Source organism: Pseudopipra pipra, chromosome 23, assembly GCF_036250125.1.
Source record: "Pseudopipra pipra isolate bDixPip1 chromosome 23, bDixPip1.hap1, whole genome shotgun sequence".
Lineage (NCBI taxonomy): Eukaryota > Metazoa > Chordata > Aves > Passeriformes > Pipridae > Pseudopipra > Pseudopipra pipra.
Genome location: NC_087571.1, coordinates 940,461 through 968,273, shown reverse-complemented (window position 1 = coordinate 968,273; position 27,813 = coordinate 940,461). Strand labels below are relative to the sequence as shown.

At 47.9% G+C, this 27,813-nt stretch overlaps 1 protein-coding gene and 1 long non-coding RNA gene across 5 annotated transcripts; one reads left to right on the top strand and one right to left on the bottom strand.

The window, feature by feature from the left end:
* Positions 1 to 256: 256 nt before the first annotated feature.
* On the bottom strand, positions 257 to 22,986 carry KCNJ1 (potassium inwardly rectifying channel subfamily J member 1). 4 transcript variants are annotated; one of them, XM_064634858.1, is made up of 4 exons: positions 22,764 to 22,978; positions 21,019 to 21,092; positions 20,554 to 20,625; positions 257 to 8,207 (listed from the first exon to the last, which is right to left on the bottom strand). In XM_064634858.1, exon 4 carries the CDS (start codon positions 8,186 to 8,188, stop codon positions 7,076 to 7,078), a length of 1,113 nt encoding a protein of 370 aa, XP_064490928.1. In that variant the 5' UTR covers positions 8,189 to 8,207; positions 20,554 to 20,625; positions 21,019 to 21,092; positions 22,764 to 22,978; the 3' UTR covers positions 257 to 7,075. The 4 variants fall into 4 exon arrangements, with proteins under 4 accessions (XP_064490928.1, XP_064490929.1, XP_064490930.1 ...); XM_064634859.1 differs by lacking the exon at positions 20,554 to 20,625 and having other exon boundaries at positions 22,764 to 22,986; XM_064634860.1 differs by lacking the exons at positions 20,554 to 20,625; positions 21,019 to 21,092 and having other exon boundaries at positions 22,764 to 22,986.
* LOC135402086 (uncharacterized) lies at positions 1,502 to 18,979 on the top strand. Its single transcript, XR_010425021.1, has 2 exons — positions 1,502 to 1,879; positions 3,196 to 18,979. It is a non-coding gene; the product is annotated as an uncharacterized LOC135402086 (long non-coding RNA).
* Positions 22,987 to 27,813: the final 4,827 nt, after the last annotated feature.

Here is a 27,813-nt window from a genome sequence, read left to right as displayed (position 1 = left end):
TTTGTATATTTTTGCACAATACCCAGCATAACACACACATGACAATTTTCATCTGTGAAAGCAGAACTCATTGCAAATAAAGCTCAGACTTTTCTGTCACATTAGAAGAGAATTGAGACCTCTGGTTAAGGCCACGTGAGGAGTGACAACATGTAATTTAGCTTGTGTGTTTGGAATTTATCTCCAGAGGTAGAAATCCCTGTACATAAAGCTCTGATTCTTCTGTTGCATCAGAAGAGAGTTAGAAATCCTAGGAAAAATTCAGCTCCTTTTATTCTAAGTTGCAGCTGCTGCAGGAGGATGAACACCGGGGACTCTGCAATTTGGTGCACAGTGATTTCACCACAGGAGCTGCTTCTTCCTTTCCAGGAACTGCTGCAAACCTGTTATTTGCTTTGGCTTTTCCTTAACTTTCTGTCTCCTGGAGCTGTAAAGTCTGACGTTGGATGCACTTCACCTTCCCTGCTGCTGCAAACCCCGTGCACACTCCAGAGGAGTCTCCTGTGCTGGCAGGCCATGGACCTCTGCAGCTCTTGGGAGCACCAGGTTGGTTTTCCATGGGGTGGCTGGAGGGGGTTTTGCTATGAGTGTTGGCAGAGGGTTCCTGTAATTACCTGAACACCATCCTTGGGCTTTCTGTCACCCTCAGGATGGTGTATAATGTATATATATTATATATGTACACTTGTCCCATCCCTGGAAGTGTCCAAGGCCGTGTTGGATGGGGCTTGGAGTAACCTGGGATAGTAGGAGATGTCCCTGCCCATGGTAGGGGGTGGAATGAGGTGGGCTTTAAGGTCCCTTCCAACCCAAACCACTCTATGATTCTATATATAATATATAGATATACATTAAAATAGTATATTGCAATGTTAAGTCAAATAAGAGGAGGTTCAGTCTGGGGTAGATGTTGTTGTGCAGGGTTTAAAATGTCCCTTAAGCAGCTCCCTAAAATCCCCAGCCAGACCCTCCGAGCTCTGTGGACACAGGGGTACCAGCATCTTGCCCTTGCTGTGGGAATTCGAGGAGCAGCATCCTGCTCTGGGTGGGGTGGGGGCAGGGAGGAGTGGGGGTGCTCCAATGGAAGCTGTCCCTGTCCATGGCATGGAATGGGATGAGCTTTAAGGTCCCTCCCAACCCAACCCATTCCACCACCCAGAGCGGTGCTGTTGGATCTCCCGGCACTGCAGCCCTGAGGGAGATGAGCTGGGCTCCCAGAACCAGCTCAGGTGATGTGAGGGCCCTACAGACACTGCCCCAGTGGGGGGACTCCTTGCTGTGTGCCAGCTCTGCCCTGTGCCAGGGGCACTCCCAAAGCACGGGCACTTTGGGCACTGCTGCAGAACCACCCTGGAGCAATGCCTTGGGGCCTTCCTGGGGTGACCTGAGGCAGAACTGCAGAATAATAAAGGTTGCAAAAGACCCTCAAGATGATTAGATTCAGCCATTAACCCAGAACCACCGTGGCGTTGGTTTTTTACAGCTGGGGAAACAGGCACAAAGCAGGGAGCAGGGACTGGTCTGAAGTCACAGAGCAGAATTCCAGGTGGAATACGGGCCTCTCCAGATGCAGCCTTGCCTTTCCTAATCCACCCACCACCACAGACTCTGTTTGAGGTGCTGCTGCAGCCCGAATTTTACAGCCCCAGCCCTCCACTTACACATCACCTCCAAGTTCACTGCACCGAATTAAGTCTCCCAACACTTCTGTGAAGGGGCTAAATACATCCAGCTTGCACAGCCCGTGCCAAAAACAAGTCACTAAATGCATTGAACTCCGTGTCATAAAATAAGGAACAGTCCCAATAAATTCCTGCTTTGCCTTTCAAGGTTGCCGTGGAATTCAGGCCGTGCCGAGCTGGGAGCGGCTGATCCGCAGGTGAGCGCTGCCATCCTGTGGCTGCAGCACAGAAAACAACCTCCGGGATCGCTCCTTCCCTCTGGCGGCATCCCTGATGGTCCCCAGCATTCCTGGTGGTCCCCAGCATCCCAATCCCTCCCTGTGCTGGGCTGTCCCAGTGGAGAAACGCGGGGACTGTGTCCTACATCACTGCCTTGGGATGTGCTCAGCCAGGACTCAGAATCCCAGAACGTGCTGAGTGGGAAGGGACCCACAAGGACCATCCAGTCCAACCTCAGCCCTGCACAGGCCCAGCCCCAAGAGTCACCCCCTGTGCCCCAGAAGATCATCCAAACCCTCCTGGAGCTCTGGCAGCCTTGGGGCTGTGCCCACTGCCCTGGGGAGCCTGGGCAGTGCCCAACCAGCCTCTGGGGGAAGAACCTTTTGCTGAGATCCAACCTGAGCCTGCCCTGACACAGCTCCAGCCATTCCCTGGCTGCTGTCCCTGGTCCCCCCAGAGCAGAGCTCAGTCCCTGCCCCTCCTCTGCCTCTCGATGCTTTCTGTGCTTAAATTTGACAGCAGTGTAAAAAAGGAGCCACAGAGTCTCATCTCCAGCCTCCCCTTGCTCGGCCACCTCCTCTGAGCAGGGGGAATTTCTGCCTGTCTTGTGCAGCAGGAGTTTGTTCAAGTGTAAGGCTCCCCAGGCAGATGCTTCCACCGCAGAAATGTCAACTTGGCCTCAGGAGGTATTTTTTGGTGTGTATTCAAGCAGCCTTGGAGAGAGCTTCAGCCTTCCTCAGTGTTCCAGTGACACCATCACAGGGTTAAACACAATTTCGGGCCAGTGCTGGTGCTGTCAGAGGTTCCCCGGGCTGCAGGCAGGAGCACAGATTCAGGAACTTGCTCAGCTTCCCTCTGCTCCCATTCCTGGCGTTGTGCTGTGGTTTCTCCCGTGTGGGGAACAGGAACTGGGCCACCCCAGGTTGGTGGTTCAGGGCAGGAGTGGGTTGAGGGAGCAAAATGAAGGGGGAATAAAGGCTGTTCCCATTGGAATTCCCATGATTATCAGCACAGGAGAGGGAAGGGGATGTGACACCTCGGCAGCTCTCACTGAGCACTTGTTTCTGGATGAGCAGCAGAGTTTCCAAGGAATTGGGTACAGGCAGGAGTTATCCAGGCAGGAGTTATCCAGGAAGGCTGTGGCAGTGCATTAGCAGTGATCTGGCACATTCCAGCACTGCAAGTCAGGATGAGCATCTAAGCAGTGTGCCAGGGTTTGTTGTTATTCTTGTTGTTGTTGCTATTTATTATTATTATTATTATTATTATTATTATTATTATTATTATTATTTAGGGGTCTCTTTTCACCAGTTACTACCAGAGTGTGTGTGGAGACAGTACCCAGCATATGTCAGTGTACTAAAAGCAGTTATTTTAATTCATGGCCCTTCCTCCAGCAGTCAGCAGGATGCCTTATTCATTTGCCAGCAGGAGGGTAAATCTATTTCAAAATGATTGAAATATTATGCACAGCTTGAATGAATGTTTAAAATAAATACAGTAGAAGAAACATGTTGTTTGTGAAATGAGAAGATAAATTAAGCTCAGTGCAGACACATTATTCCCAAGCCTGGCTGCTTGGCTTTCACAGCAAAATCCTTCAGGCCTTAATCCAGCAGCAAGTACATGGTGTGATTTCCTCTCCTGGAGGAGCAGGACTTTCTCTCCAGACCTTTGGAGGGTTTGGACCAGGCTGTTGCCTCCACAACATCTTAGGGATGGGCCTGTGCAGGGCCAGGGGTTGGACTCGATGATTCTTGTGGGTTCCTTCCAACTGAGAATATCCTGGGATTCTGTGTTCCACTTTGTGGAAGGACTAACGGCAGGATGGACAGACAGACAGGGAGAGGAGAACCCTGAGCCCTGAGCAGAGCTGGAAAAGTGAAACCCTGTCACGGGGGAAGGAACCAGCCTTTGTTTTCCAGTATCGGGTCTGTGGTTCCCTCCAGCCACTTCTGCTCAGCAAGATTAAATTTATTTTCATCCTCTTAACTGAACTTGCTTTTAATGGCAGTGGGGGTGACAGCCCCCAAAATAGACTTCCCATGGAGCCCGTCCCGCCCGGCCCCGTGTGCCGCCTGTCCCCGATAACCCTCCTCCCGGCCTGGGCTTTATCTCTGCCATGACAAACAGCTCTCCCTGGACAGAAAGAGGAAATTCCACTCATTGTTGTGCTGTGCTGGCCCTGCTGCAGCTCTATCTCCTGCCTGCTCGGGGCTGGCAGGGCTTCCTGAGGTGCCAATCAGCGGGAGGCTCAGGGAGGAGGGGTTCAGGCCAAGATTCCCAATAAGTCCCAGTATGAGCCCGCTCTAAGTAAGCCTGACAGCTCAGCCATGGCCCTGCCAGCTGTGCATACATCCCCTTTGTACCTCCTGATCCTGCAGTAGCCAGTCCCTCCTGTACCACCAAAACATGGAAAAGAACCATCACCCCTCCCCTGCTGCTTCTGAGGCGGGTGGGACTGTCAGGAGAGTGAACAATAGGTACCATCCCTGCAGGCTCATCCAGCAGCTTCTGTTTGAGTTGTGGCAGCACTTAGAACTTCTAAAAATGGAACGGCACCTCCTCATGCTTGTGCTGTAGACAAAGGGCAAAAGGTTCAATATTTGGGTTGTGAATAGCGCTGAGGTTTAGGATTTTGACATGGCTTTCCAAGGGCACTGCCTGAAAATGCATTTTTTAGGGACTTTCTAAACTTTGGAGGGTGGACACCCTCTCCTGGACAGGCGCTGGATATGATTTGATTTATTTTTCCCACTAGCACTAACATCCCAAAACAGCTTTCCTTAAATTTGGAATCTTCCCTGCCTCCCATTGCGCAGCTGGGTTTGACCCTTCCAATGGATTTCCCTTGGTCTTGCTATTTTTGCACAGCGAAGGTACTTCTTTTACAGGCACCCTGGTGCAGCCTGGGGTAAGAGGTGTAGCTTGTAAGCCTTGAGTTCTGCCTGTGCTGCTTTCTGGGGAAATCACACCCAGGGAACTGCACAGGAAGCCAAGAAAGGAAATGCAGCAGCAGCTCTGGAAGGACTGAGCAGCCTCTTGGTTCAGACGAGCCTGGGGCTTCTGAGACATCATTTCACTTCCCTCCTCCCTCCTGGACTTCTGTGCATGGCCACTGATCACTCACTGTTTGCTTGAGGGGATAAAAACTGTCCTTCCAGAGGGATAATCTGCAGGGCACTGAGGTTGGAGGGGCTCAGATACTCTGGTGATTGGGACTGTAAAAATATATTTACAGTTGGCACTGTTAGTTTGCCAGGTTGCAAAAACAGTCCAGTTACAATACTGGGCAGTATGTGGGAATTACCTGAAAGGTCTCAGCTCCTGGTTCAATACCCCACAGTTCTGGCCCTGCTGCAGCACTTTCAGTCACTGGTGTGTGAGGAGGACAGGACTCAGGGTGCTGACCTTTCCAGCCAGAGGTGAAGGGTGTGACATTGGTGCCTTAAGGAGAGGAAAGACTGAGACAGTTGAGAACTGGCTTTTAAAGTGCTTTAGTGACATAATTGTTCATAACATTGTTCTCTGTACAATGTAAGTGTTTATGTCCCCTGTTACAGATGGTAAATCTGAGATACATGAAGTGATTTGTTCTGAACCAACGAAGGAGTTGATGCTACACTGGGACTGAGACCTGGACACTCCTGGTTCCCAGAGTTTGATTTCCATACTCACACTGTTCGTTTGCAGCATAACTTTCTCTTACCATCATCTGACCTTCTTAATTCTCTCCTTCCTTTAAAACCACTCAGTCTGGCAGCTTTTAATCAATATTTCCATTTTACCACAGCCTTGAAAATAGATGAGTTGACTTACATCAAGGGAAAGAGTTCCCAAAAAAGTCCCTTTGCTCTGCCACTTGAACTCTCAGCAACAGAACCAGCTGGAAAATAAAAATAAGGAAAATTATTTCCTCTTAAACCAGCGGAAAATAAAAAAAGGCTGTGAGGGAGCAGAAATTCACCAAAAAGTTATTGAAGCTTCTTGTTGCATTTGAAACTTAAATGTCAACAGTTATACCCAGCAAATGTTCCCACTGCTCAGCTCCCCCGAGCAGAAGGTGTTTCCTGGAGGGATGCACATTTTGCTGTGCTGAGATGGATGGGTTGGGACTAAATCTGAAGCCAACTGTTGGTGGGAGGCTCCTGTGCTGTGTTTTTGTTTGAACAAGACCTTGGTGCTTCAAAGGGAAAGATAATCTGTGTTTGCTCTGGGGTTTATTTTGGAGGATACATCCAGAGCTGGGGATTTCCTCTCTCCTCCCAGTGGAGTGCTCTGTGCCAGGTGGGAAGCACTCAATGTGTTCTCCATCTCCCCACCTTGCTGCACAGTTGTCTTCAGATGTTTCCTTGTTCCACAGCCATCCAGCTCCTGGGGAAGTGAAGGGTGTCTGAAGGATGAGACAGTTGGGAATAAGCTGCAAAATTCCTCTCTTCCCATTGTGGGTCTCTGCTTCTTGTCTTTGCAGTTTTCATTTCCACTTGGCTATTTTTTCCCCTGAAAGGAATCAAAGGCTTTCACAGGGGAGAAGTCCTATTTTGGAGCTCTGGATGGCAGCAGCACAGCCCCAGTTTTGCCTTTCCTGGTTTCCTAAGCACGTCCCGTCCCTTAATGCTCCGTTTCTGTTGCTGTACCAGCCTCAAAGAAAGAAGGAAGAAATTGTTTCAGAATGTTCAAAAGTGCTCAAGTGTTCCCATGCCCGAGAGTCTGTTTTCATGGAGGACTTTGGCAACCAGAAATGTACCTTTTTTTGAGGTTTTGGCTCCTAAGTCTCCCAGGTTTCTTTAGCTTTGCTTTCTGTCTCCCCTTTTCATGTTCTCATTCCAGCAGCTGTGTATCTTTAACATGTCCTAAAGCTTCTTTCCATATTTTCAGGATTTTTAACACCCTTTCATGCCTCTGGGAACCTGAGTTGGACATTCCAACATAGCAGCTCCATAAAATGTCCCGCAGGTATAAAAATATAAATTCTATGAAATACATACAGTGTAGTTCAATAGCATTCTGGAGATCACTGGTGTCCTGCTCCTCTTTGATTTGAGGCTTTTGACAGAAGAAATGCTGTTTTAGAGTAAAACCAAACCTGTGCTTCTCTTTTGTTTTACTAAGTTATTAATCCTCTGGAGATTGAATTCTTTCTGATGACAAGGACAGTCCCATGAGTACCTGAACTACATTTTTGTGTCACTGGTTTCACTGACTTCAAGGACAAACCCAGGATTGTCATAACCTTTCTTCTCTTTGGCTTTAGCTTCTTTCTCGTTGTAGAGGCAGAAGGCACAGTGGGGGGTCTCCACAGCCACTGTCTTGCTGAAGTTCTGGAAGTCAACTCTGTATTTCCCTTCTTTGGTCTTGGACACGATGGGAGCGAAGCGGTAGCCCCAGAGCACCTCCTCTGGGATGTAGGACGTCCTCACCTGGCAGGTGGCACTGGTGGCTTCCACAGTGCCATCTAAAAACACCACCAGCTCAAAATCCTGCTGCAGGATGGTCTCTGCTGCCATGTGGAAGAAGGGGCTGTTCTTGTCTATGATGTGATAAATGGTGAGTGGGGAGATGAAGAAGAGATTCTCGTTGCCAGCATCGACTACAAACTCTATGTTGACCTGGTCCAAAATGATTGTCTCTCCTTCCGGGGTGATGGTGGTCTTGAGGAGCTTCCCATAGATGTGGCTCCCAATCAGGAGGCTCTTCCTGAGGTTTGCCACCCGGATGAGGAGGCAGAGCTTCCCCCCGCGCTTGCTGATGACGGCGTTCTTGCTGAAGGTGATGGTCTTGGCCCTGTTCTTGGACCTGGAGATCTTGGCCAGGATGGCCCCACACATGAAGGAGTTGATGATCACCCCCAGGATGGACTGGAAGATGAGCAGGAAGATGGCAGTGGCACACTGCTCTGTGACACACCTGAAGCCGTAGCCGATGGTCACCTGGGTCTCCAGGGAGAACAGGAAAGCCGAGGTGAGGCCGTTGATGTTCTCCACGCAGGGGGTGTGGTTGATGGAGGGGTTGAACTCGGGCAGGTCTTTGTGGATGTAGGCCACCACGTACCAGAGCAGCCCGAACAGAAACCAGCTGCCCAAGAAGGCTGAAATGAAGATAGTCATTTTGTATCTCCACCTGAGGTCCAGGATGGTGGTCCATATATCAATCAAAAAGACAAACCTGGACTGTTCCACATTGCCAAACTCTATGTTACACCTCCCATCCTTGGAGACCAGCCTGGCCCTGCGCCGGCTGCGCTCCCGGAGGTGGCTGGTGAAGCGTTGCCGGAGGTAGTTGAACATTCCCTCTGCTGCTGCCGTTCTGGAGAGTGAGAAACAACAAACACACAGGTTTAATTTGTACCTGCAGGCGAGAGGGAAATTCTGACAGAGTCTCAAGATGCTCGTTTAGGAAAGAGTTGTGTCATTTGCATATTTTCCCACAGCTGGTGGGGAAAGTTTCAGTGAGCACATGAGCAAAAGAACAGTTCCTTGCCTAAGGAGCATTCCAGGAAAAAATAATCATTTCGGCTTGCTCAGTAAACTCAGAGTCAGTCAACTGTTAATATTGTCCTCTGCTTAGCTGAGTAAGTGGAAGCAGAGAGAAAAGGTAACTTCATCGTGGGCATTTGTGGGGAAAATCAGCAGGGTGAGGTGTTCCTGCCTTTTAGGAGATGGATCATGGCCTGTTTTTGCAAGTGTGTGTGGTACCTTGGCATGAGGAGACCTGGGTGTGACCTGGGGAACAAATTTGGGAATAATCAAGAGTGGATGCAAAAGGCATAATTAAGTCAGACATGCAGTTTTTCTAGTGTAGTTATAGATGGGGTTTGAAGGTGTGAAATTCAAACTCTGGATTCACAAAAGCACCTCAAATAGGATTTTTAGGTGAGAATAAGAGAGGAAACTAAATTTCAGCATCAGGAGAATTGGGGGTTTACCCACCACAAAGGGGATGCTGAGACTAAAGGATCAGATTCAGAAATCCTTTCTGAAAGGGTAACTCTGCATCCCTGTGGATTTTATCCTTTATGGTTGGCCATGTTAACAGGGAACCCAGGGAATATGAGTCATTGATGGAGAAAACACTACTCAGACTGGAGTATGGATCAATGTGCATCTGGAAAATCCCCAGTGTTGGAGTTACTCAGACAGAGAGGGGACGGGCTGATCTGCAGTCAGGGGCTGCCTGCTGTGTTCACACACAGATCTGGGGCCTGACTTTGACCCAAAACTTAGGACTGTTCTTAGAAATAATTGATTTCTGAGTTTATCAGCCTCCAAGCACATGTTTGGTTGCCAGAGCGGATGGTGGATGAGTGCACAGCTCTGACCCACCCCACGTTATTCAGCCTTCGGTGACCAAAACTCTTCTCGTGCAGCTGAACCAAACCCTGTGCTGAGATCAGGTGTCTTGGGGCAAAATGCTTCAGCTACAAACCCACTGAAATCAGGGAAGAACTTGAGGGCAAAATATTCTCCCTTCTGCCTCAAACAAAGGATGTTCTGAGCCTGCTGTGCCTCTAAGCATGAGCATCCCCAGCCACAGAGAGCTGAGGTTTTGGGGTCCTGCAGCTGTTGGGGGGGATGTTTTCTTTAGAAGGACCCGGGTTTGATGAGATGGGAGATGCTGAGAGCTTTGTAAGTGTTTGCTATTGTTACTTTACAGCTGCACCACACTTCCCAATAGAAAAGGACAGCAAAAAAAACCCTTAGGAATTATTTTTTTTAGAGCAAGCTCAAGATGCTTCACCACTTATCTCAAACCCTGCCTCATATCCCATCCCACTCAGGCTTCCTTTCTGGTTAGAGCAAAATGCTTGGGCTCAAATTGTTCTCAAATGGGCTGCCCAAATTGTGCTGGATTTCATGTGCTGAAATATTTGTGGCAAGAATTGCTTCGCTCCCCTAAACTCTAATTTCATACATCCAAGCTGGGGATAATCCAGAGTGCTCCAACTGACACCGATGGGACATTTGTCTCATTTAACTTTAGCCATTCAAACATTTGAGAATTGCCTGTGCCAGTTGGATGTTTGACTCCTGATTGATAGGAAAGGACTCTGGGTCCCCTCTGAGGCTCCACTTCCCACAATATTTTCATGAAGTTAAGAATTGCTGTTTGGCAATTTGTCCCTTTACTCTGTAGGCAACTTTTAGTTGCCTAAACCAGAAATCCTCCCATTGGACACAGTTACAAGGACCTTCAGATACGATAATCAGCAGCAAATAAAATATTAAATTACACTGATGGAGCCTAAGCACAAATTAACTGCATGTTGTAAAGACAGAAGTAAATTCTGTTATTTAATGTCCCTGTAAGTATCAGCAGTCCTGAGAATGAATTTATTTCTATGTCTCACAGTTGCCTTCCTTCTGCACTTAAGCTGAAACCACCTTTCCCTTGCTCAGTAAAATTAATATGAAAAAAAATGAAGGTCACTTTGTAATGTACCTTTTCCCCATTTGAAACTTTTGCTGTTGGATTTATTGGTTGCAAATGTGGCTGCCAAAGGTTAAACTTTAAGCACGTATTCGAGGAAAGGGGAAGGAGGTCACACTTTCTAAACAATTCTCAGCTTTTATTTTCCTGACTCACTTTTAAAATGTTCGTGTTAATGCATAGTTTGAGCAAAAATAAAATATTCCTGTGCAAGATTCTATTAAAAAAAATTTCCAGGGTTTATCTTCTGATACCCTTATTGTTCAAAAACATTCAGATGACTCTGGTGTTAATTTTATAGCAATAATGTGAAAATTGGCTTTTCCAGAATAGCAGGTGAAAATTCGGGATCATAAAGTGCACATGGATTCCTTAGTCATAAAGGGGCTCCTAATCCCAGTGAATTAGGATTCTAATTTTCTAATAAAAAAGGGGGTTTTTAAGGTATTAGGAACATTCAGAAGGAATCTGCAGGAATCTACAGGAATTCTGGTTTCTAATCTCCCCATCTTCTCACACTGGGGGTCATGAGAAGTTGCTACCACAGTTCTGGTAGGTCTGATTCAGCCTTCCACGGAAACCTTGGGAAATTTGGCTGAGGATCTGGACATATTGACCAGATAATAATCACAGAAGAGCTGAGAACAAGCCTGGAACCTTGAAAACAAATCCCCACTCTCCCCATCCTTCTCCTGCCTCTCTCCACACGCTCCTCAGAGGCTGTTCCACAAGCCCTGCTGGAGCTCCCCCCAAGCAGATCAAAGAGGCAGAATTACACCTTTCTGCAGGCAGGATGACAAAGGAATTCTGCTTTCAACAAATCTCCTGCTCCCACACACAGCTGAAATGTGTTGATTTGCTGCAGCAGGAGCCAAATTCCCTCCTGGATAAGCATGGTGAGAGTATATCCCTGACTGTCTGCAGGAGATTATATAAAGCAAGTTATATAATACAGCAATTAAAGTCCTTTTAATTTAAATCAGCGAAGGTAGCCTGGCTACATCTTAGCTAATATTTACCAAGATGTTTCCTGTTGGGCCCAAAGAAACACAGTGTTTCTGACTGTCTGGGGTGGAATTCCATGCTGCAGGAGTCAGCAAAGGTGTCCCCAGGCACAATATGTTTATAGAAGGTTCACTGCTCATAGTCTGAATCAGAGGGGCCTTTACCAATAAAACTCTTCCAGGAATAAACGTGACCTGTCAAGGTTAGCTGGCAAAACAAGGAGCTTCCCCCTCCCTGGCCCAGTCTCGTGTTTCCCAGGGATCACTGGAATAAGCAGAAACTCTCAGATCTCCATTCTTGGCTTTCCAACTACTGTCTCAGTCCCTCCACCCAGAATATTTGATAGATGCCTGGAATGTAGCTGTTCTCAGATGTATTCCTGTTTTTTCTCTGCATTCCTGGGGGTGGGTAATGCCAACCATTGCAGTTCCTGGGAGCTCTGTCCCACCTGGAGCTGCTCTGCTCCCTCACAGATGGACTTGAGTGCTTCTCTTTGCTCTTACTCTCTTTCCACTGGTTTGGTTTGAAAAATGTTGGCTGTGGGGGATAATGACCAGGAGCTTTAATCGTTCTGTGGGTGAGTTTTGCCCAGGGCTGTGTGTGGAGCACATTAATCCAGGGAAATGGCTTTAATCCCAGCCACGTGCAGCTCTGGGGGAGATCAGAGAGCGAGGGAAGGGGAAGGTGGTTTGTGTTTGATGGGGACCTGACAAGAACAAAGTTTCTTTGCCTCCATTTCCCTGAAGTTCTGATATCTGTGTCTTCACAGGCATTTCTTCCCTCCCAGCAAAGGATGTCTGAGCAAAGTTGGCAGAACTGAATCATGAGGGGGAGAACAGAAATGGAAAGCATCTCCCTGACCCCACAGCCTTCGTTAGAAACACATCTTTGTTGGGGATTCAGATGAAGTTCTAAGCAGCTTAGGTAAAAGAAAGGGGATACAGAGTTAAAGGATTATTTCTTTTCCCAGTTCTGTTCAGTTCTTTGCAAAACTCAGATCTTCTTTCAGCCCTTCCTGTGTTTTCCTGTGTGTTGAACTTTCTCTGAACAAAGTACGTGAAATATCCAATTCCTAATACCTCATAAAATGCTTCTTTATCAGGAAAGCAAACTCTAACACTTAGTTTTGTGGATTATCTGCTGGTGCTTCACTCCCCAACCCTTGGGAAAGGGCAGCTCATGTGCCCTTCACTGGCTGCCCTGGAGAGCAGGAATTGCCCATTGGGATGGGATGGAGAGAAGGAATGGGATGGGAGGGAGAGCAGGAATGGGATGGGAGGGAGAGCAGGAATGGGATGGGAGGGAGAGCAGGAATGGGATGGGAGGGAGAGCAGGAATGGCCTGTTGGGACGGGATGCAGGGCAGGAATAGCCTCCTGGGATGGAATGGAGAGCAGGAGTGAACTGTTGGGATGGGATGGAGAGCAGGAGTGGACTGTTGGGATGGGATGGAGAGCAGGAGTGGACTGTTGGGATGGGATGGAGAGCAGGAGTGGACTGTTGGGATGGGATGGAGAGCAGGAGTGGACTGTTGGGATGGGATGGAGAGCAGGAGTGGACTGTTGGGATGGGATGGAGAGCAGGAATGGCCTATTGGGATGGGATGCCAGATGCAGATTCTGTCCTGCTGCTTGTATCAAGCTCTGAATGAAGGAGTGTCAGAGAGAGCTGGCCCTCCACTGAGTTAATTGTGAGTGGAGCCAAAACCCAAGGTCACTGGAGCAGCCAGTGAGCCCTGGGGAATGTCTGAGAAGGATCTGATCTGTCATAGAGAATGTCTGAGAAGGATCTGAGCTGCCCCATGCCCTGTGCACCTTCCTGAGGGACACATCAGCCCCGGGACCAGCCCTGCTGGCACTGGGAGCTGCCAGAGCCCAGTTTGCTCCTTGCCCTGGCAATGCCAGCAGGGAGTTTGTGCCCTGACACACCTCAGAGCACTGAGCACAGGGCCTGGGCCTCCCAAGGCTTGACTGAAATGCCAGTTCCATGTGGGAAATGTGACCCCTCCATCTGGCTCAGGGATAATCTGGAGCCCTGTCCCAGCTCCAGCCCGAGCGGCTGCACTTTGCCAACCTAAAGTCCAAGTGGAATTTCAAGTGGATGCACCAAAGAATTTATGCCCTGCCTTGCCCTCTGTGCTCCTGAACAGAATTACTGAGAGTTGCAGAGCTGCCCTTTTCCCTCAGTGCTGGCTGGTGCTCAGCAGGAGAGGCAGAGGGGCAGTTCATAATATCCCCTGGGAATATGGAATATCCTTGGAACAGATGTCTTCCACCTCAGATTTCTGTAGGCACACAGCTCTATGTGAGCACCTAAGGAAGAATCTCTCTCAAGTGCCAAAATTTCCTCTTCAAATGGGAAGAGGGAGGTTTCATCCTTCTGTTTTTAAACTGGATGAACCAAGACTGTCCCAGCCCATCCCACCAGGGATACAACAAGGACATGCACTATCCCATTTCTTCCTTTCTTCCTTCCTTCCTTCTTTCCTTCCCTTCCTTCCCTCTCTTCTTTTCCTTCCTTTCCTTCCCTTTCTTCTCTCCCTCCCTTCCTTCCCTCCCTCTTTCCCTCATGTCCTGGTTTCCCTCACAAAGCTGACTGAAATAATTCATTCATGGCAACACAGGCACATGAATAAATGAAAAACCAGGCACTGCAGCACTGGAGACTCAAGCAAATCTTGTTTTCTGAAAGCTTAGGAGTGTTCGGGGTCCTCAAAGGTTAAAATACTTACTTCAGACGTATAAATAAAGGATTTACAGCAATAAAGACATTACTGTCATTGTTAGCAATTAATAATACTGTAATTAGTGCTGCACAGAAATTAATCCATGGCTGCATTTACTGGGGTAGAGGCTGAAGGCTTCAGCTGAGTGGAGAGCAAAGGACTTGTCTGATATACGAACATGGGGAAGGTTTTGGTAAAAGTACAGAAATGTGGCCCTTGTAGAGCAGCTCTGTCTACACAAGAACATTTGCCAGCACTTTTGAGCGACAATCACCTCATTGGCATCAAGGAAAATGTCATTATTTGATATTTTTGCAGTGCTGAGCTAATTCCATGGCTAGACTGGATCTCCCACAGCACCTTCTGCTCTGGCAGAGAATCCAGGGGCACCAGGAGCTGTGCAGCCAAGCTGGTTTCCTTGCCCCTGGAGACAGGGAACTGGGAGCTGAGCTGCCTTCACAGCAGGATTTCTCAACAGAACTAGTCCTACTTTAGGTTTCCACCGAAAATATTAAATTTTCAGTAGGAAATGGCTCTCTAGGACGAATGATTTTTCAAACAAATTGTATCTTTGGGCATTTTACTTCAGTCAAAAAAAACCCCCCAACAAAATAATCCTCATTGCAGTGGACCTGTGTGTGACATGTTGTTGTGGTTGTATAAGAAAAAATCAGGATTTAACTCATCAACAGTGTTATGCTAGTTTTGTATTCTACTTCAAGAGAATTGATTCTGATGGACTGAGAATTCTTGAAAATAAAGCTCGTTGCTTTTAGCTGGAAATTTTTAATGGAGAAATGCAGGTTTTGTCTGGTTACTTCTCCTCTCTGTTGCCTGACAGAGGCACTGTGCTCCAAATGTGAGAAAGGCAGATGGAATCAGTTCTCATCTGGAAGTGTGGGAGCAGAACCCACCCATACTCCAAGAACTGCCAGCACTGAGCTGGGCTGGAAGGCAGAGCTGCACAACCCCCCCTGAAAGGCAGGGGGGCAGTGGGCAGAGTCATGTGAGCCAGCTCTGCACATTCCCTCGCTCTGCTGGTCCCTGCTGGAGTATTTAAGGGGTTCAATCATTAACTCAACATTTTGTTTCTCCAGGCTGGCAATGTCAAGTCTCAGCCCCCAGCACGGTGTGGCCAGAGGGTTTGTGCTGGTTCTGGGATCAGTGACACAGCAAGAGACCCTTCCCCAAGGTGAAAGCTCCTGGGAATGCTGCTCTGCCCCTGCTGTGCCACCCGAGCTCGGGGTATCTCAGTGTTCAGCACTGCCTTGGCATAGCAAAGCTTCTGTGCAGCCTTTCTTTCCAAAGTACTGCTAAATTTAAGCTGCTTGTACCATTGTGCTGGTAAATTTAAACTGACTGTACCTCTGTTCCAGCCCAAAAAGGACCCAGCTCTGGGAGCGGGAACTGCTGACAGAAAACATGTGGAGCAGCTTTCGGTGGGGTTGGAAAGAGGTTCTGCTCACTCAGTGCACAGGAGGAGCAGGAAGCTGCTCTGTCTATGCTAAAGGAACAAAAGCAAGAAAGCAAATTTGCTGTGATAAGAAAGTCTTCTCCCAGTATTTCAGAGAACAGCCAATTCCAGCTCCAGAGCAGAGCCATGGTAAAGGAATATTTGGAATAAACTACAAGGGCCTTGCTGGTCCTGCTGTGGTCACACAGCACACTCAGCCCCAGAGACAGGATTTGATGGACTCCTTGTCAGGTCTGGGATAATCCCTGTGCAGGAACCTGAGGAGATGAGGGAAAGGCAAATAAATCCCCAGCCTGGGTGACCCTGCAGCAGGCAGTGTTCCTTTTGTTTTCAGGATCCAGACTAGACATGTTCCAGAAAGATGCCTGCGTGCCCTCCTGGGATGAATTTCACACCGGGGGATCACTGTTCTGCTGCAATCTTTCACCTGCTTATTGCACCAGGGAAAACCCCAGATGGGAATATTTTCCTGGAACGTGAAGAGCACTGTCCTCACCTTTAGTCAGGCTCTGACTTCAGCAGCCCAGGCTTTGGTGGTTATCAAGGTGACTTTGATTTCTAAGCTGGCAAAACTCCCACTGTGCTGTGCTGGCTTGGTGCCAATAATCCAACCAGAGCAGCCCAGATAGGGACTATCACGTTGGTCTTGATAAGCCAGACTCACCCCCTGCTCTGCCAGCTTTCCATTGGGAATGCCAAGCCCTGAGCAGTAGGATTGGGAGAGGAAAGGCTTAGAGAGAAACCAGATGAGCTGCCAGGTGGGAGCTGCTCTCTGCAGCCTCCCCTGAGATGGGTGAAGAGGAGACAGGAAGATTCATCTGGCAAGAGGCAGTTGTTGATCTGTGGCCCTGACTCTGTGGTCTCAGACTGTTTCCATTGCTTTCTAACTCATGTCCCTGTCTGCAAAGGAAGGAAGAATAATTTCACTACTTTACATGCAACTGTGAGACTATTTTAAGATTGAGAATGGGGGTTTCACGATGTAGAGAGTTATTTTATTACAACTTCTGGGCTGCCCTGCCCTGTCAGATCAGTTTGATGCATCAGTAGTAACTGCTGATCCCTGAACACAGTTGTCACTTGAAGTATTTTGAGATCTTTCAGGAGCAGTGCTGTGCTATTAATAGAAATTATTGCTATTTTTTTCCATATAGAAAGGCAGTTCTTTCATACTTTGTCACTTCCTTCATGTAAACAAAGTGAGGAGGGCTTTCTCTCAAGATGAAAGTGTGTGTGTGCAGCCCTTCCCTTGGATCATTTCTGTCACTGAACCGTGTGGAAAGTAGTTTTCCATCTCTGCCTGTCTCAGTTGCCAGGGATTAAAGGCTGCACTGAAGCCTAAATTCTCTGCTGCTGCTCATTACTGAGCACCTCTCACCCCCCCTTCCTTTAATAACAGTATTCTCACAGTAAATCCCACAGATATATAGTTTATGGAAGTCTTTTCTACTATTAGTTCTTTTGCTATTTTTCTGCCTGTTCCTGGCTCTGCTGCTGCTTGGATTTGGCCTTGTTTTCCATTTGAGCTGTCTTTGTTTCTTGAATTTCTGTACTGAGGGTCGTAGTTTCTCTTAGACAGGGATATTAACACGTGTTAAGTTCCTCTGAATGTGCCCTGCCTCCCATTCAGAAGTTTTCCAGCAGATGTGTTGAAAGGAATATCGTTCCAGACTTGCTCTCCATCAATAGGCATTTTGGACTTAAGTTTTTTGAAGTTGCTTTTTACCTGAGAAGCACAAAGAACCCCCTGTGGCTGTGATCAAAGCCAGGTGGGCTCTGGTGGTACCACAGGGAATGGATGGAACCTCTTAATTCTCCCTGAACATCCCCAAAGCAAAGAAACCTACAGTGACCCCACGGAATTGTTTGAAAGGGAAAGGATTTGTTGCATTCCTGAACAGATGCACGTTCCCCTGTACCCTTTTGGAGAACACAGGCTCTCTGCTCCATGAATTCCTGTCTGCCTCTGCCCATCTGATGTGCTGAGCTGACACTGGAGCACATCAGCTGCTGCCTGGTGATTTTCCTGCCCCTCTCTCTGCTCCCTGCACGTCTGTCAGGGAGGAGCAGCTCCCCAGACTGGCCCTTGCTGGCTGATGCCGTGCATATCATCAGTCCAGGCTCAACAATGAGACTCTCAGACACCAATAGTTTGGAAGATTTCTTTCCAGCCCAAATACTGCAGCCCGTGATTGACAGGTTTTGTCCTGCCCCTGGTTCCTGGAGCCTGATTTGGATGATTTTCTACAGCCTCTCCAGACACATTTTGTCCCACCACAGTCTCACCTGCACAGTTCCCTTCCCCAGCTCTCCTTGGCTGCTGCACCCTGGAGTGGGGTAAGAGCCCTCACTCCAGAGGAGTGTGCAGGGAACAACAGCTCACCCTGCAACCCCTGCTACGGCTGTGAGAGCTCCCAGGACGTGGGCTGTGAAAAAGGCTGATTTCAGAGGTTGCCAGCTGCAGTCAGAGCTGCTAAAGGCATTTGCTGCTCTTTCCTACAAGGCCTGATGAAGCGAATTTTGTCCCTCTGAATTACAGCCCGCTTGTGCCCAGAGATTGGGTAAAATGTTCCAGGGATTTATTACAATGTAATGCCATGAAAGCTGAACAAATTTCAGGAACAAATTTTGAGGATCAAATCTCAGTGGGCAGCTATTTGCCTAATGTCCTACTTTCCCCCACATCTCCTGCAGGAAGCAAATAGCTTCTCGTTACACAGGAGCCTGATTACTCCCCCAAAACACTAACACTCAAAATTGCCCCTTTTAAGGCTATTTTCTGCTTTCAGGGGCAAGAACCCTTTGAAGGTACTGGGGAACACAAGCTGAAGATCTAAAGCCAGGAATACTCTGCTTTCCCTGGCATATGCAGTATTTCACCAGCAGAGCTTTTTCTAATCCAATCCTTCAGTTCCTTCTCTTCTCCTAATTATTTATTTAAGTATAATTGACTTGCAAGACATTCGTGGCTTTCAGTGTGCACTGAGTGAATTATTGACCCGTCACATGGGTCATTGATGTGAAGAGACATCTGAACAAACTGGGTGCAAAGCAGCTCCTTTGCATTCCTAATAGCAATTGGGAGCCATTAATAACTTTGCTGCTTGGTGCTCTCAGAGCCTGCACAGTTTTAGTTTGACATGCATATGGCTGAGTTCATCCTCAGTGTAATTTGAAATTCATTGGCCATGGACCTCATCTCCTTCTGCTCCTTGAAAATCTCTCCTGTGCTGAGACAGGCTATGCTAATTCCAGAGTTTATGGCTGACTTGAGATGTTACATTTGAAAAATCAAATCCAATTAAATCAACTTATTAGCAGGGTCAGAGACCAGTATTCAGCTCATTCTGTTCCTCACTGTTTCACAGCAAGGAGTGAACTGAGGGAGTGTTTTGTGTCTCAACCCAAACCAAACTGATCTGCCCTAATAAAATGGCTTTTGGCTGCACGACCTAGAAAATACAGTCAAGTGATAAAGCATTTCCCAGAGTTCAAATATCTGAGCTCAGTTCCTGACTTCTCCTGCTTTTTTGTGTATTATGGGACAAATATTCTCCCCTTTGTGCCTGTTTCCCCACCTACTCACAAGATGGAAGAGAAACGGGGGTATTGCAGGAAAAATGCAATGATTGCAAAGTTTTGAGACCTCTTGAATGTGGTGCTGTGGCAGCAGCATCAGCTTCCTGGGGTCAGAACTGTAATGGGGCACAGAGCTTAGGAGAATCTGAATAAGAGATGCCCAAATTCTGTCCTGGTAAAAACTTGTTTATTATCCAGGAAGGGAAAAAAGCTTCTGCATGAAAAATATCTTAATATTCTCAGCAAGGAATGGAACAGAGGGGTTTGGAGGTGGACAAATATTAAGCTGATTTGCAGGTCCTTTTTCAAAGGAAAGTTATAAATTTAGATTTATGAGTTCCCACACTGTGCAAGGCTTTGTGTTTAAATTACACCATCACCAAGTGCCCAGTGGCTCTTTCTGCCTCTTGTTGTTCAGCATCTAATGTATTTCCTGCAGGAGGTCCTTCTGCTCCAGACAAAACCAGACAGAAAATGTTGAATTCTTAGATATCCTTTACACATCTCCTCCAGGGGCAAATACAGTTTATCCTGCTCAGGCATCTTCCATCTTTCCCATTCATTTAGAAGCTTAAATCTTGTTGGAATTTGCTGTGGTGTCAATTCATTCAAACAACCTGAGGGAACTTACTGAAGTGCCCACTTTGGTGGCTCCCTCTCACTTGTCAGAACGGGCATCTCAAGGTGAATTGCTTCAGCCTTCCCTGGATCGTCAGCTACACAAGGTACCAGGACTCCTATTTTAAGTTTCTGCCTCTGTTAAGTGCCTAACTTGAACCTGAGACTAAATTACTTCCCAAAGTGAAGCTCTTACCTCAGACATTAACGAGCCTTTAAGACCCTTGTATCAGTTGCTGTACTTCAAGCAGAATTCAATTATGCAGCAAACCTCAGGATGTCACTGGGGGTTTCCAGAGTCCCACTGAAGTGGTGGAAACCCTGGGAAGGATTTACCTCACTTTACCCCTCAAAATATTAGAAAAGCCCAGGCAGCTCATTTAAGACAGGTAGTAGAGCTACAGTTTATATTTGAGGAGGATTTGAAGGAGGATCTCATCTCGCTGGGCCATCACCAGGTTGTGTGAGCACGAGATTGGACACAACCTCCACATTGAAACGGAAAAAGGAAGTGAGAGGAACTTCTCTCGGTATCAGCAAACATTCCCACACGAGGTGCCCCCCAGAGCTCAGTGGCTGTTTCCCAGGGTGCACCTGCTATGGTGTAACCACTTGTTTTCCTCTTTGGGATGGACATTCCTAGGGCTTCCAGCAACACCTTGCTGTCGGTGACCTGGTGGGTGGTTCCTCTGGGCACATTTCTCCCCAGAGCACAGAGGGTTTATTAAAGCAGGAGCCAGCTGAAATTCCTTTGCATTTCTCATGGAATGCTCACATGTCCAAACCCTGCCTGGTGAAAGCAAGAAAGGAACAAACCCATCTTACCTCTGTGAGGTCTCAGCACGCAGTGTGTGAACTCATCGGCCCCTCGGCCCCGCGTGGTCCCAGCTCCCTGCTCTGGAGAGAGGGCTTGTGAACACCTTTGGGGGGTAACAAAGCCCTCTGGATCTGAGCTCTAAAGCTCCTTTTCTGCTGAGGGCAGGCTGAGCTGCAGCCCTGCTCTAAGGGCAGGGGATGTAGGGCTAGTGCAGCTTTTTGGGGATTGTGCTGCCCACGGAACAGACAACGGGTCTGTGGCAGCCTGGAAGGTAAAGCTGCATTCCTGTGGCAAACTCTCCTAATTCCTCCTAGTCCAGAGACCTCAGAGTTGAGGTGAGCTGCTGGTAAGAGCTGGAACACAAGAACAGCCTCCAGGGGCAGGGGGCTCTGAACTCCACAGCTGGAAAGTGCCTTTGCCACGACCACCCCCTTCCAGGACCCACCCAGCTCCCCAGGGCCATCCCTGCTTACCAGCTCTAGGGGGTGTCCACAGAACTTCTGCCAAGAAAGGTGGATTCCCAGAGCTGCAGCCTCTTACATTTCTCCTGAAACAGTCAAGGACAAACAACAAATCTGGATGGAGCTGGAAAGCAGCAAGAAGCCCAGGGAAAGGAAATGAGGCATGAGAGCCTCTCTCCACCAGCTCCCCACCAGCTCCCAGCCCCCGGCTCCTCACACCCAAACACAAATCCATGATTAAGGCTTAGTGCCCTTTGCCCTCATCCTTCCCTGCTCCACACATTGCTCCCCCTAAGCAGGGCTGTGTTTCCAAGCCCCCCCACACTTCCCCCAGCTGTTCCCTGCTCACCAAGCTTGGGTTTGTCTGGAACAGGAACTGCATCAGATACTGAACAGTAAGGGGCACAAAGAGCCACTTGGTGATGGTGAAATTTAAACACCCAAAGAGCCCATCCCTGGAGATCCATGCCCTCTGCATCCATCCCCAGCATCCACCTCCTCACCCAAGTGCCCTGAGCTGCCTTGTCCAGCCACCCTGTGCTCAACCAGGCAAGGCTGGGTTGGGATCCAGCAGCCTCTGGAGTGATCAGACATTATCCAAAACAGAATGTAAGAAAATAATGGCAGTTATTAGCTCAGCACCTATGGGAAAAGGCTGTGGTATAGGAAATAGAGGCAATCAGTACAGAATGGGTACTTGTTCCTTCCTGATCATTCAAACCATTACTTGGTTATTCTTGTAATTTGATTCTATAATGGAGATTTTCCTCCTCTTGTGCGGCCAAGCTGCATCATGCAGAAAATTGGTTTGTTTAAGTAAGAACTCTTATGGTGTCTTTCATCCAGTGTTCTCAGAGAACATTACTAATAATTCATTAAAGCAGCACTGTCAGCTGGAACACTTTTAATTACCATTTTCTGACAAGTCAACCCTTAAGTGGTATGCCCTGATTTTTAAATTTATTACTAACACATATGCAGATTTTTCCCTTTCCCTGCTGATGTTTATTTGGTTTGAGAAAAGTAACTGACTGTGAGATTAAGGAAGTGAACCATGTACTACACGTTGTCATGCCCAAAATGAGAGATAATTTTGGGGTGGTTACTTGTTTTAACAGGAGTTTTGAGAACCTCTTTGCGTCTCTGTGCAGCTGAATATAGGGGCTTGTTGGTGCTGGGGGACTGAAACCCTCTAATTTCAGGTCTAGCTGTGAAAATCAGTAGCTGTTCCTCGTTAACTGCCCAGTTACACATGCCTAGCTCCTAAGTTACTATGAGGTGAAGACCTCGTGGCCGCTGCTAATACAGGGTTAAAGCAACAGTTCCCACATAACTCTAATATGCTGGGAGCTTGTACCAGCTTATCCCACCCCAGTTTTTCACAAAGCTGCTATTTTAAGGCCCTTCCAGCTCCATGTCACTGCCACAAATCCATTCAGCATTCCCAGAGAAGAGTAATGCCTGAATGTTCTGCCTTCATTTTCTTGGATGACCCCAGCAGATGCAGAGATTCCCTGTGGCAATGTTTTCCTCAGTAGCCTGGTTTGTGGGAGCAGACACTGAGGCAGAGAACCAGCGAGAGGGTTGCCCAAGGAAAGGTGAGCCAGTGGCAAGGCAGACTAGAATCCAAACATCACATTCCACCAGAAAAGGATTTTCTGCTTGCCTTCTACAGTCGTGACACGATGATTCTGAGCAGGGACATGTTGGGGATTTTTGCAGCTCCCAAGCAAGCACTGTGGCCACGAACCTCTTACCTGGGGTCTGACGCGGTGAAGGTGAGCACAGAAGGGAGAGAGGAGAAAATCTGCCCAGCTTTGTGTTCCCCAGACCACAGAACTTCCACAGAACGTGGGTCCAGCAGCTTCTGTGTCAGAGCAGGAGAGCCCAGGGCCCTCTTTGGCTTTTATGTGTGGTGTGGCAGCTCAGACTGGCTGCCAGCTCATCTATATGCAACGGCTCATTAACAGTGCCTTGGTTTGTATGGATGTCAAAGGCACAGGAATGGAGGCAAAACTCAGTGCAAGTGTTGAGCTGCTAAAGTCAGAGAAAATATTACCTGGAGGAGCTGCTACTCCTCCTGTCACCACACCTGAGTCTCTTGTCCCACCTCTTGTCCGGGCCACTTGTGAGGATCAGCCTTCCCTTTGCTCTGGGCAAGAACCAGCTGCCTCTGGATGCCTCCATATTCTGCAGAGCCCTTTGCATCTTGAATTATTTGGTCTGTGCTCTATCAGCTGCATGTGTCCTTGTCCAAATTCCTGCTTAGACTTTCCTTCCTGGATTTGAGCTGAAACTTGGGTTCCATCTGGACTCTCTGCAGAGGAGAGACTGCAGGAGTCACCTCATTGCTGAGAGGCTGCTGTTGCTCTCCCTGCATTGCTGTCACCTTAGAGCTTAAAGAAATGTGCATCTCTTGGAATTCTCAACCCTTTGCATCCTAAGGAAGAAGTGACTTAAGGCTGGAATCCTCCCACTCATCTGTAGGCACACAAAAATGAGGTGGAGTAAAGGCAGCTCTGGTTCCCCTCGTGCTCAGAAGGCATTTGTTCTCCCTCTAGACAGATATTGCCTTGCAGAGGTGCCCATCCCTCTCCATCAGTAGAGTGAGGGCTGGGGAAGTCTGTATCCTTACTTTTTGGAGGCCCTACCATAAATAAATAAATGAGTTCTTCCCTCAATGATACCCAGTGTGGAAGCTGCTCTTCCCTTGGGTTTAGGGCAATAAGCACCCAGTGCTTCTGGCCACCTACAGGGACAGATGGAGACAGGAACCTGAGTCTGGAGGAACTTGGGAACAGGATTTGTATGTTAAAAAAAGTTATTTAAGGCTTGGGCAGAGCCAGATCTGCTCAGAGTTGAAACCAGGAGCAGTTTTGTGACTCAGTGGCACCAGAGTTTGCCCCGGAGTGTTCTGAAGACAAAAGCACTGATACAAGAATTAACTATCATTATCCATCCCATTGTTTTAATGGCTCCACCATTTGATGGCTCCACCATTGATAATACTCAAGCAGCACTTTTCATCTCCAAAGCATGTTAATCCATCTGTTCCACCTCTCAGCATTCCTGGGAGGCAGGTGTGCTACACCAACACACAGAGGCTTTTTTAGCACCGGGAACTGAGCATGGAAGTGCTCCACAGCCTTTGACCGGGAGCTCATTGATGAGGTAGACCCTGAAATAATCTGGTTATTTTTATACCACTCCTGGTACATGCAGGGTTCCCATCTTTTTCACCTATTGGCACAAATGAATGTCCTTGCATCACATAACATCCTGCAGATTGTTTAACATCACTTTTCAAAGCAGCAAGCTGGTTCTTCTGCAAGGAAACTCAATGGGATTTTTTCCCACTGGCTTCAAAGAGCATAACTGAGCCCTTAAAGGGATTTACTTCTGTTAAATATCATCCTCAAAACTGAGAAATTAACAGCAAATGGGCTTTCTTCCCTTTTCCTCTAAGACATGTCAAAAGAATATTATAAGAAAGAATAGCTTTCTCCAGCTTTCAGAGACTCCCCAAGTGAATTTCAATTGCAGGTTTTTAGGAAAGAGTGTAATTAACAACTTGATTCAGTCTGAAGCCAGAAAATTCATTCTATGTTTGGCATGAAAAAAAGCAGAGCAGGAGGAGGGGAGTAAATGACCTAGATTCTTACAAGTGACAAATGACTCCAAGGTGCTCTGAGCCCCCTGGAATGGCAGACACTCCCACGAAGTGCACTGCAAAGTGACTTCTCCTTGTTGTCCTTCATGTTGGACATTCCAAATCACCCAAGGCACTCTTGGAAATCTAAGCTATTGTGTTGGTTAAACTGATTATTAAATCAATTAATTTAATATTATTAATTAAATTATTTTCAATAATTAGATTAATTAGATTAAACTCATTATACATCTAGGGTAATATTTCAAAAAATGCATCCATAACCAAGCAGTTGAATCCTATTTTCATCAGTGACCTCAAGATTCTAATTCACAGCAATCTCCCCTTTTCCAAGCTTCCTTCATTGTTTTCCTGGAAATGTGTGCTTTGAAAGCATCTCCCATCAGGAAGAAATGAGGAAAACAAGGAAAACATTTCCAGAATGTCCCTTTCTATATTTGCATCTTCTGGTTTTCCAGTGTTCTGTTTTCCATGATAAGTCAACATTTTCTATAAAAAGCTCTATGAAGAGCCTGTTTGCCTAACAGCAGTTTTTCTGTATAAATGTTGATAATCTCTGTTCTGTCAAAAGAAAAAAAAAAGATTTAATGCCTTTATCTCTTGGAATGGTTATTTATAGGAGAGGAGTTCTCCCGAAGATGGAACCAAAGATATATATTTTAAGAGCGGGGAAGTCAGTGCTGCAGGCGGTTGTTTATTCATTAACCTTGGTGTAGCTGTGCTGGCAGCCTCCCAGGAGTTATTTACTCTGTGCTCACCACGGGGAGGGATTTGGAATCCACTGCAATGTTATTCCAGTCCCAGGAGAGGTGATTCCATCCTTCCGGTTCCGAGCAGCACGTGGAGCATGGTGGAGGGAGCGGAGCAGAAACGGGAGGCTGAGCTCTCACTGGGATGGCTGAGCTCTCACTGGGATGGCTGAGCTCTCACTGGGATGGCTGAGCACTCACTGGGATGGCTGAGCTCTCACTGGGATGGCTGAGCTCTCACTGGGATGGCTAAGCACTCACTGGGATGGCTGAGCTCTCACTGGGATGGCTGAGCACTCACTGGGATGGCTGAGCTCTCACTGGGATGGCTGAGCACTCACTGGGATGGCTGAGCACTCACTCTGAGGGTTGAACTCTTGGGAGTCACTCCCAAAACTCTCTTTGCTGTGAACAAACCCCCATCACAGCCGAGGGAAATGTGAGAGCTGGGGTTTTGCTCCCCTGGGTGTCACTGACTGCCTTCCCCCTGCACAGAGATTGGAGGGAGTATAAATGTGTGTCTGAAATGGAAGAACAGTCCTGCAGATGAGGTTGATTTTGTCCCTCATCCCTTGCAGCACCTTCAAGCCTTGCTGCTAATGAAAGGTTTGTAATCACTTCAGTCTTCTGTATTCTTAGACAGCAGGTTGTTGGAGGCCTTGTCCTCCTCTGCTGCCTCTAATGACAAAATTTGAATGCATAGGCTTATTTAAATGAAGGAACAAGGCCGGTTCTGGTGCTGGCTTGGCAATGCCTATGGAAATCCAGAAGGGCAGAGGCTGGGGGTGTTTAACCCCTTGGAGTCAGAGCCAGGGTTGAGCAGCAACGAGGCCTCGTGTTCTGTGCCCTCTGCACAGAGCGGGGGGGAAACTGGGAGAGGGGAAACTCCACAGTGACTGCACAGGGGGGAGATCCCACTGCAGAATCATGGAATCATAGAGCATGCTGAGTTGGAAGGGACCCATCAGGATCATGGAATCCAACCCCTGGCCCTGCACAGACACCCCAACAACCCCACCCTGTCCCAAACCCTCCTGGAGCTCTGGCAGCCTTGGGGCTGTGCCCACTGCCCTGGGGAGCCTGGGCAGTGCCCAACCAGCCTCTGGGGGAAGAACCTTTTGCTGAGATCCAGCCTGAGCCTGCCCTGACACAGCTCCAGCCATTCCCTGGGGGCTGTCCCTGGTCCCCCCAGAGCAGAGATTGGACCTGCCCCTCTTCTGCCCCTCATGAGGGTGGTGAAGACCACGGTGAGATCGCCCCTCAGCATCCTCTTGCCCAGGCTGAACAAACCAGGTTGGTTTGTGTCTTTCTGACACATTCATATACACAACTTTTCAGAAAGCACAGAGAACTGCTGAGGAGAATTTAGCCCTGGCTTTAAGTTGTTATGCTGGAAAGCACAGCTGCCATAAAGAATTCCTGAAGCAGTGGGGTCCAGAATCCCCCCAGTCCCCCGGCAAGGCCAGAGGGAGAACACCTCTGCCTGCAGTGCCAGGTGGGGAGAGTGGGGCTTATGTAACTCTGCTGATGGAGGAAATTATTCCCACTTCTCAGTGGCAGGAGAAAAGCTCATTACTTGGATTTACTTGTAACTCAGCTGCTCAGCAGGGGAGAGGAGTGCCAGGGGGGTCCTTGCTCCCCTGGAAATTTAGGGCATGGGTGACTGCAAAAAAGGCACTGCTCTCCACCAGTGAGCTGGTGTTCAGCACCAGGATGTTTGGCTGGAGAGTGAATCCATCCCCATGGGATCAGTCACAGAGCAGGGCAGTGGGATCAGGGAGCTGATGGCACCTTGGGTAGAGGGCACAGGCAGGGACGGTGTTAAACCAGGAGTCACTTCTCTTTTCTAGTCACCAAATCCTCCTTTTAAAACATTAAGCTAAACATACAGAAGAAAAGATGAGGCCTGTGTTGGTAAACAACCATATTGCCACATTGGCAGTTGTGTCCTTGTCACCTTGTCCCTTCTCTGCATGCCTAAGCAAAGGAATCTGGGATGGAAAACACGAGTGAGTGTGCTGAACAGTGACACTGGTACCTGACTCAGAGGGATCTGAAGTCTCTTCTTTTTACTACAAAAATAGAATTTTGAAACACTGTGTGGAGGAAGGTGTTTGTGGTCGTGGAACAACTGGTCCCCAGTTCAGACCTGGTGAAGTTTTGTTTCTAGATTTTCAGCTGGGTTTGTCTGGTAACATCAGGGTTCTGTGGGGCATTAGAGCTGTCACCCCTCTGGTGTAAGATGGCATTAAAAGTGTTAGTTACTGTCTGCAACTCGGTGTCCATGGTTATTAATTGGGTAGAAGAACAAGCTCAAATGTCCCAGGTACTCACTGTGCTCTACCAAGGTTTTTCTGAGCTAAAATTAAACAGTTGGTATGAAGCCTG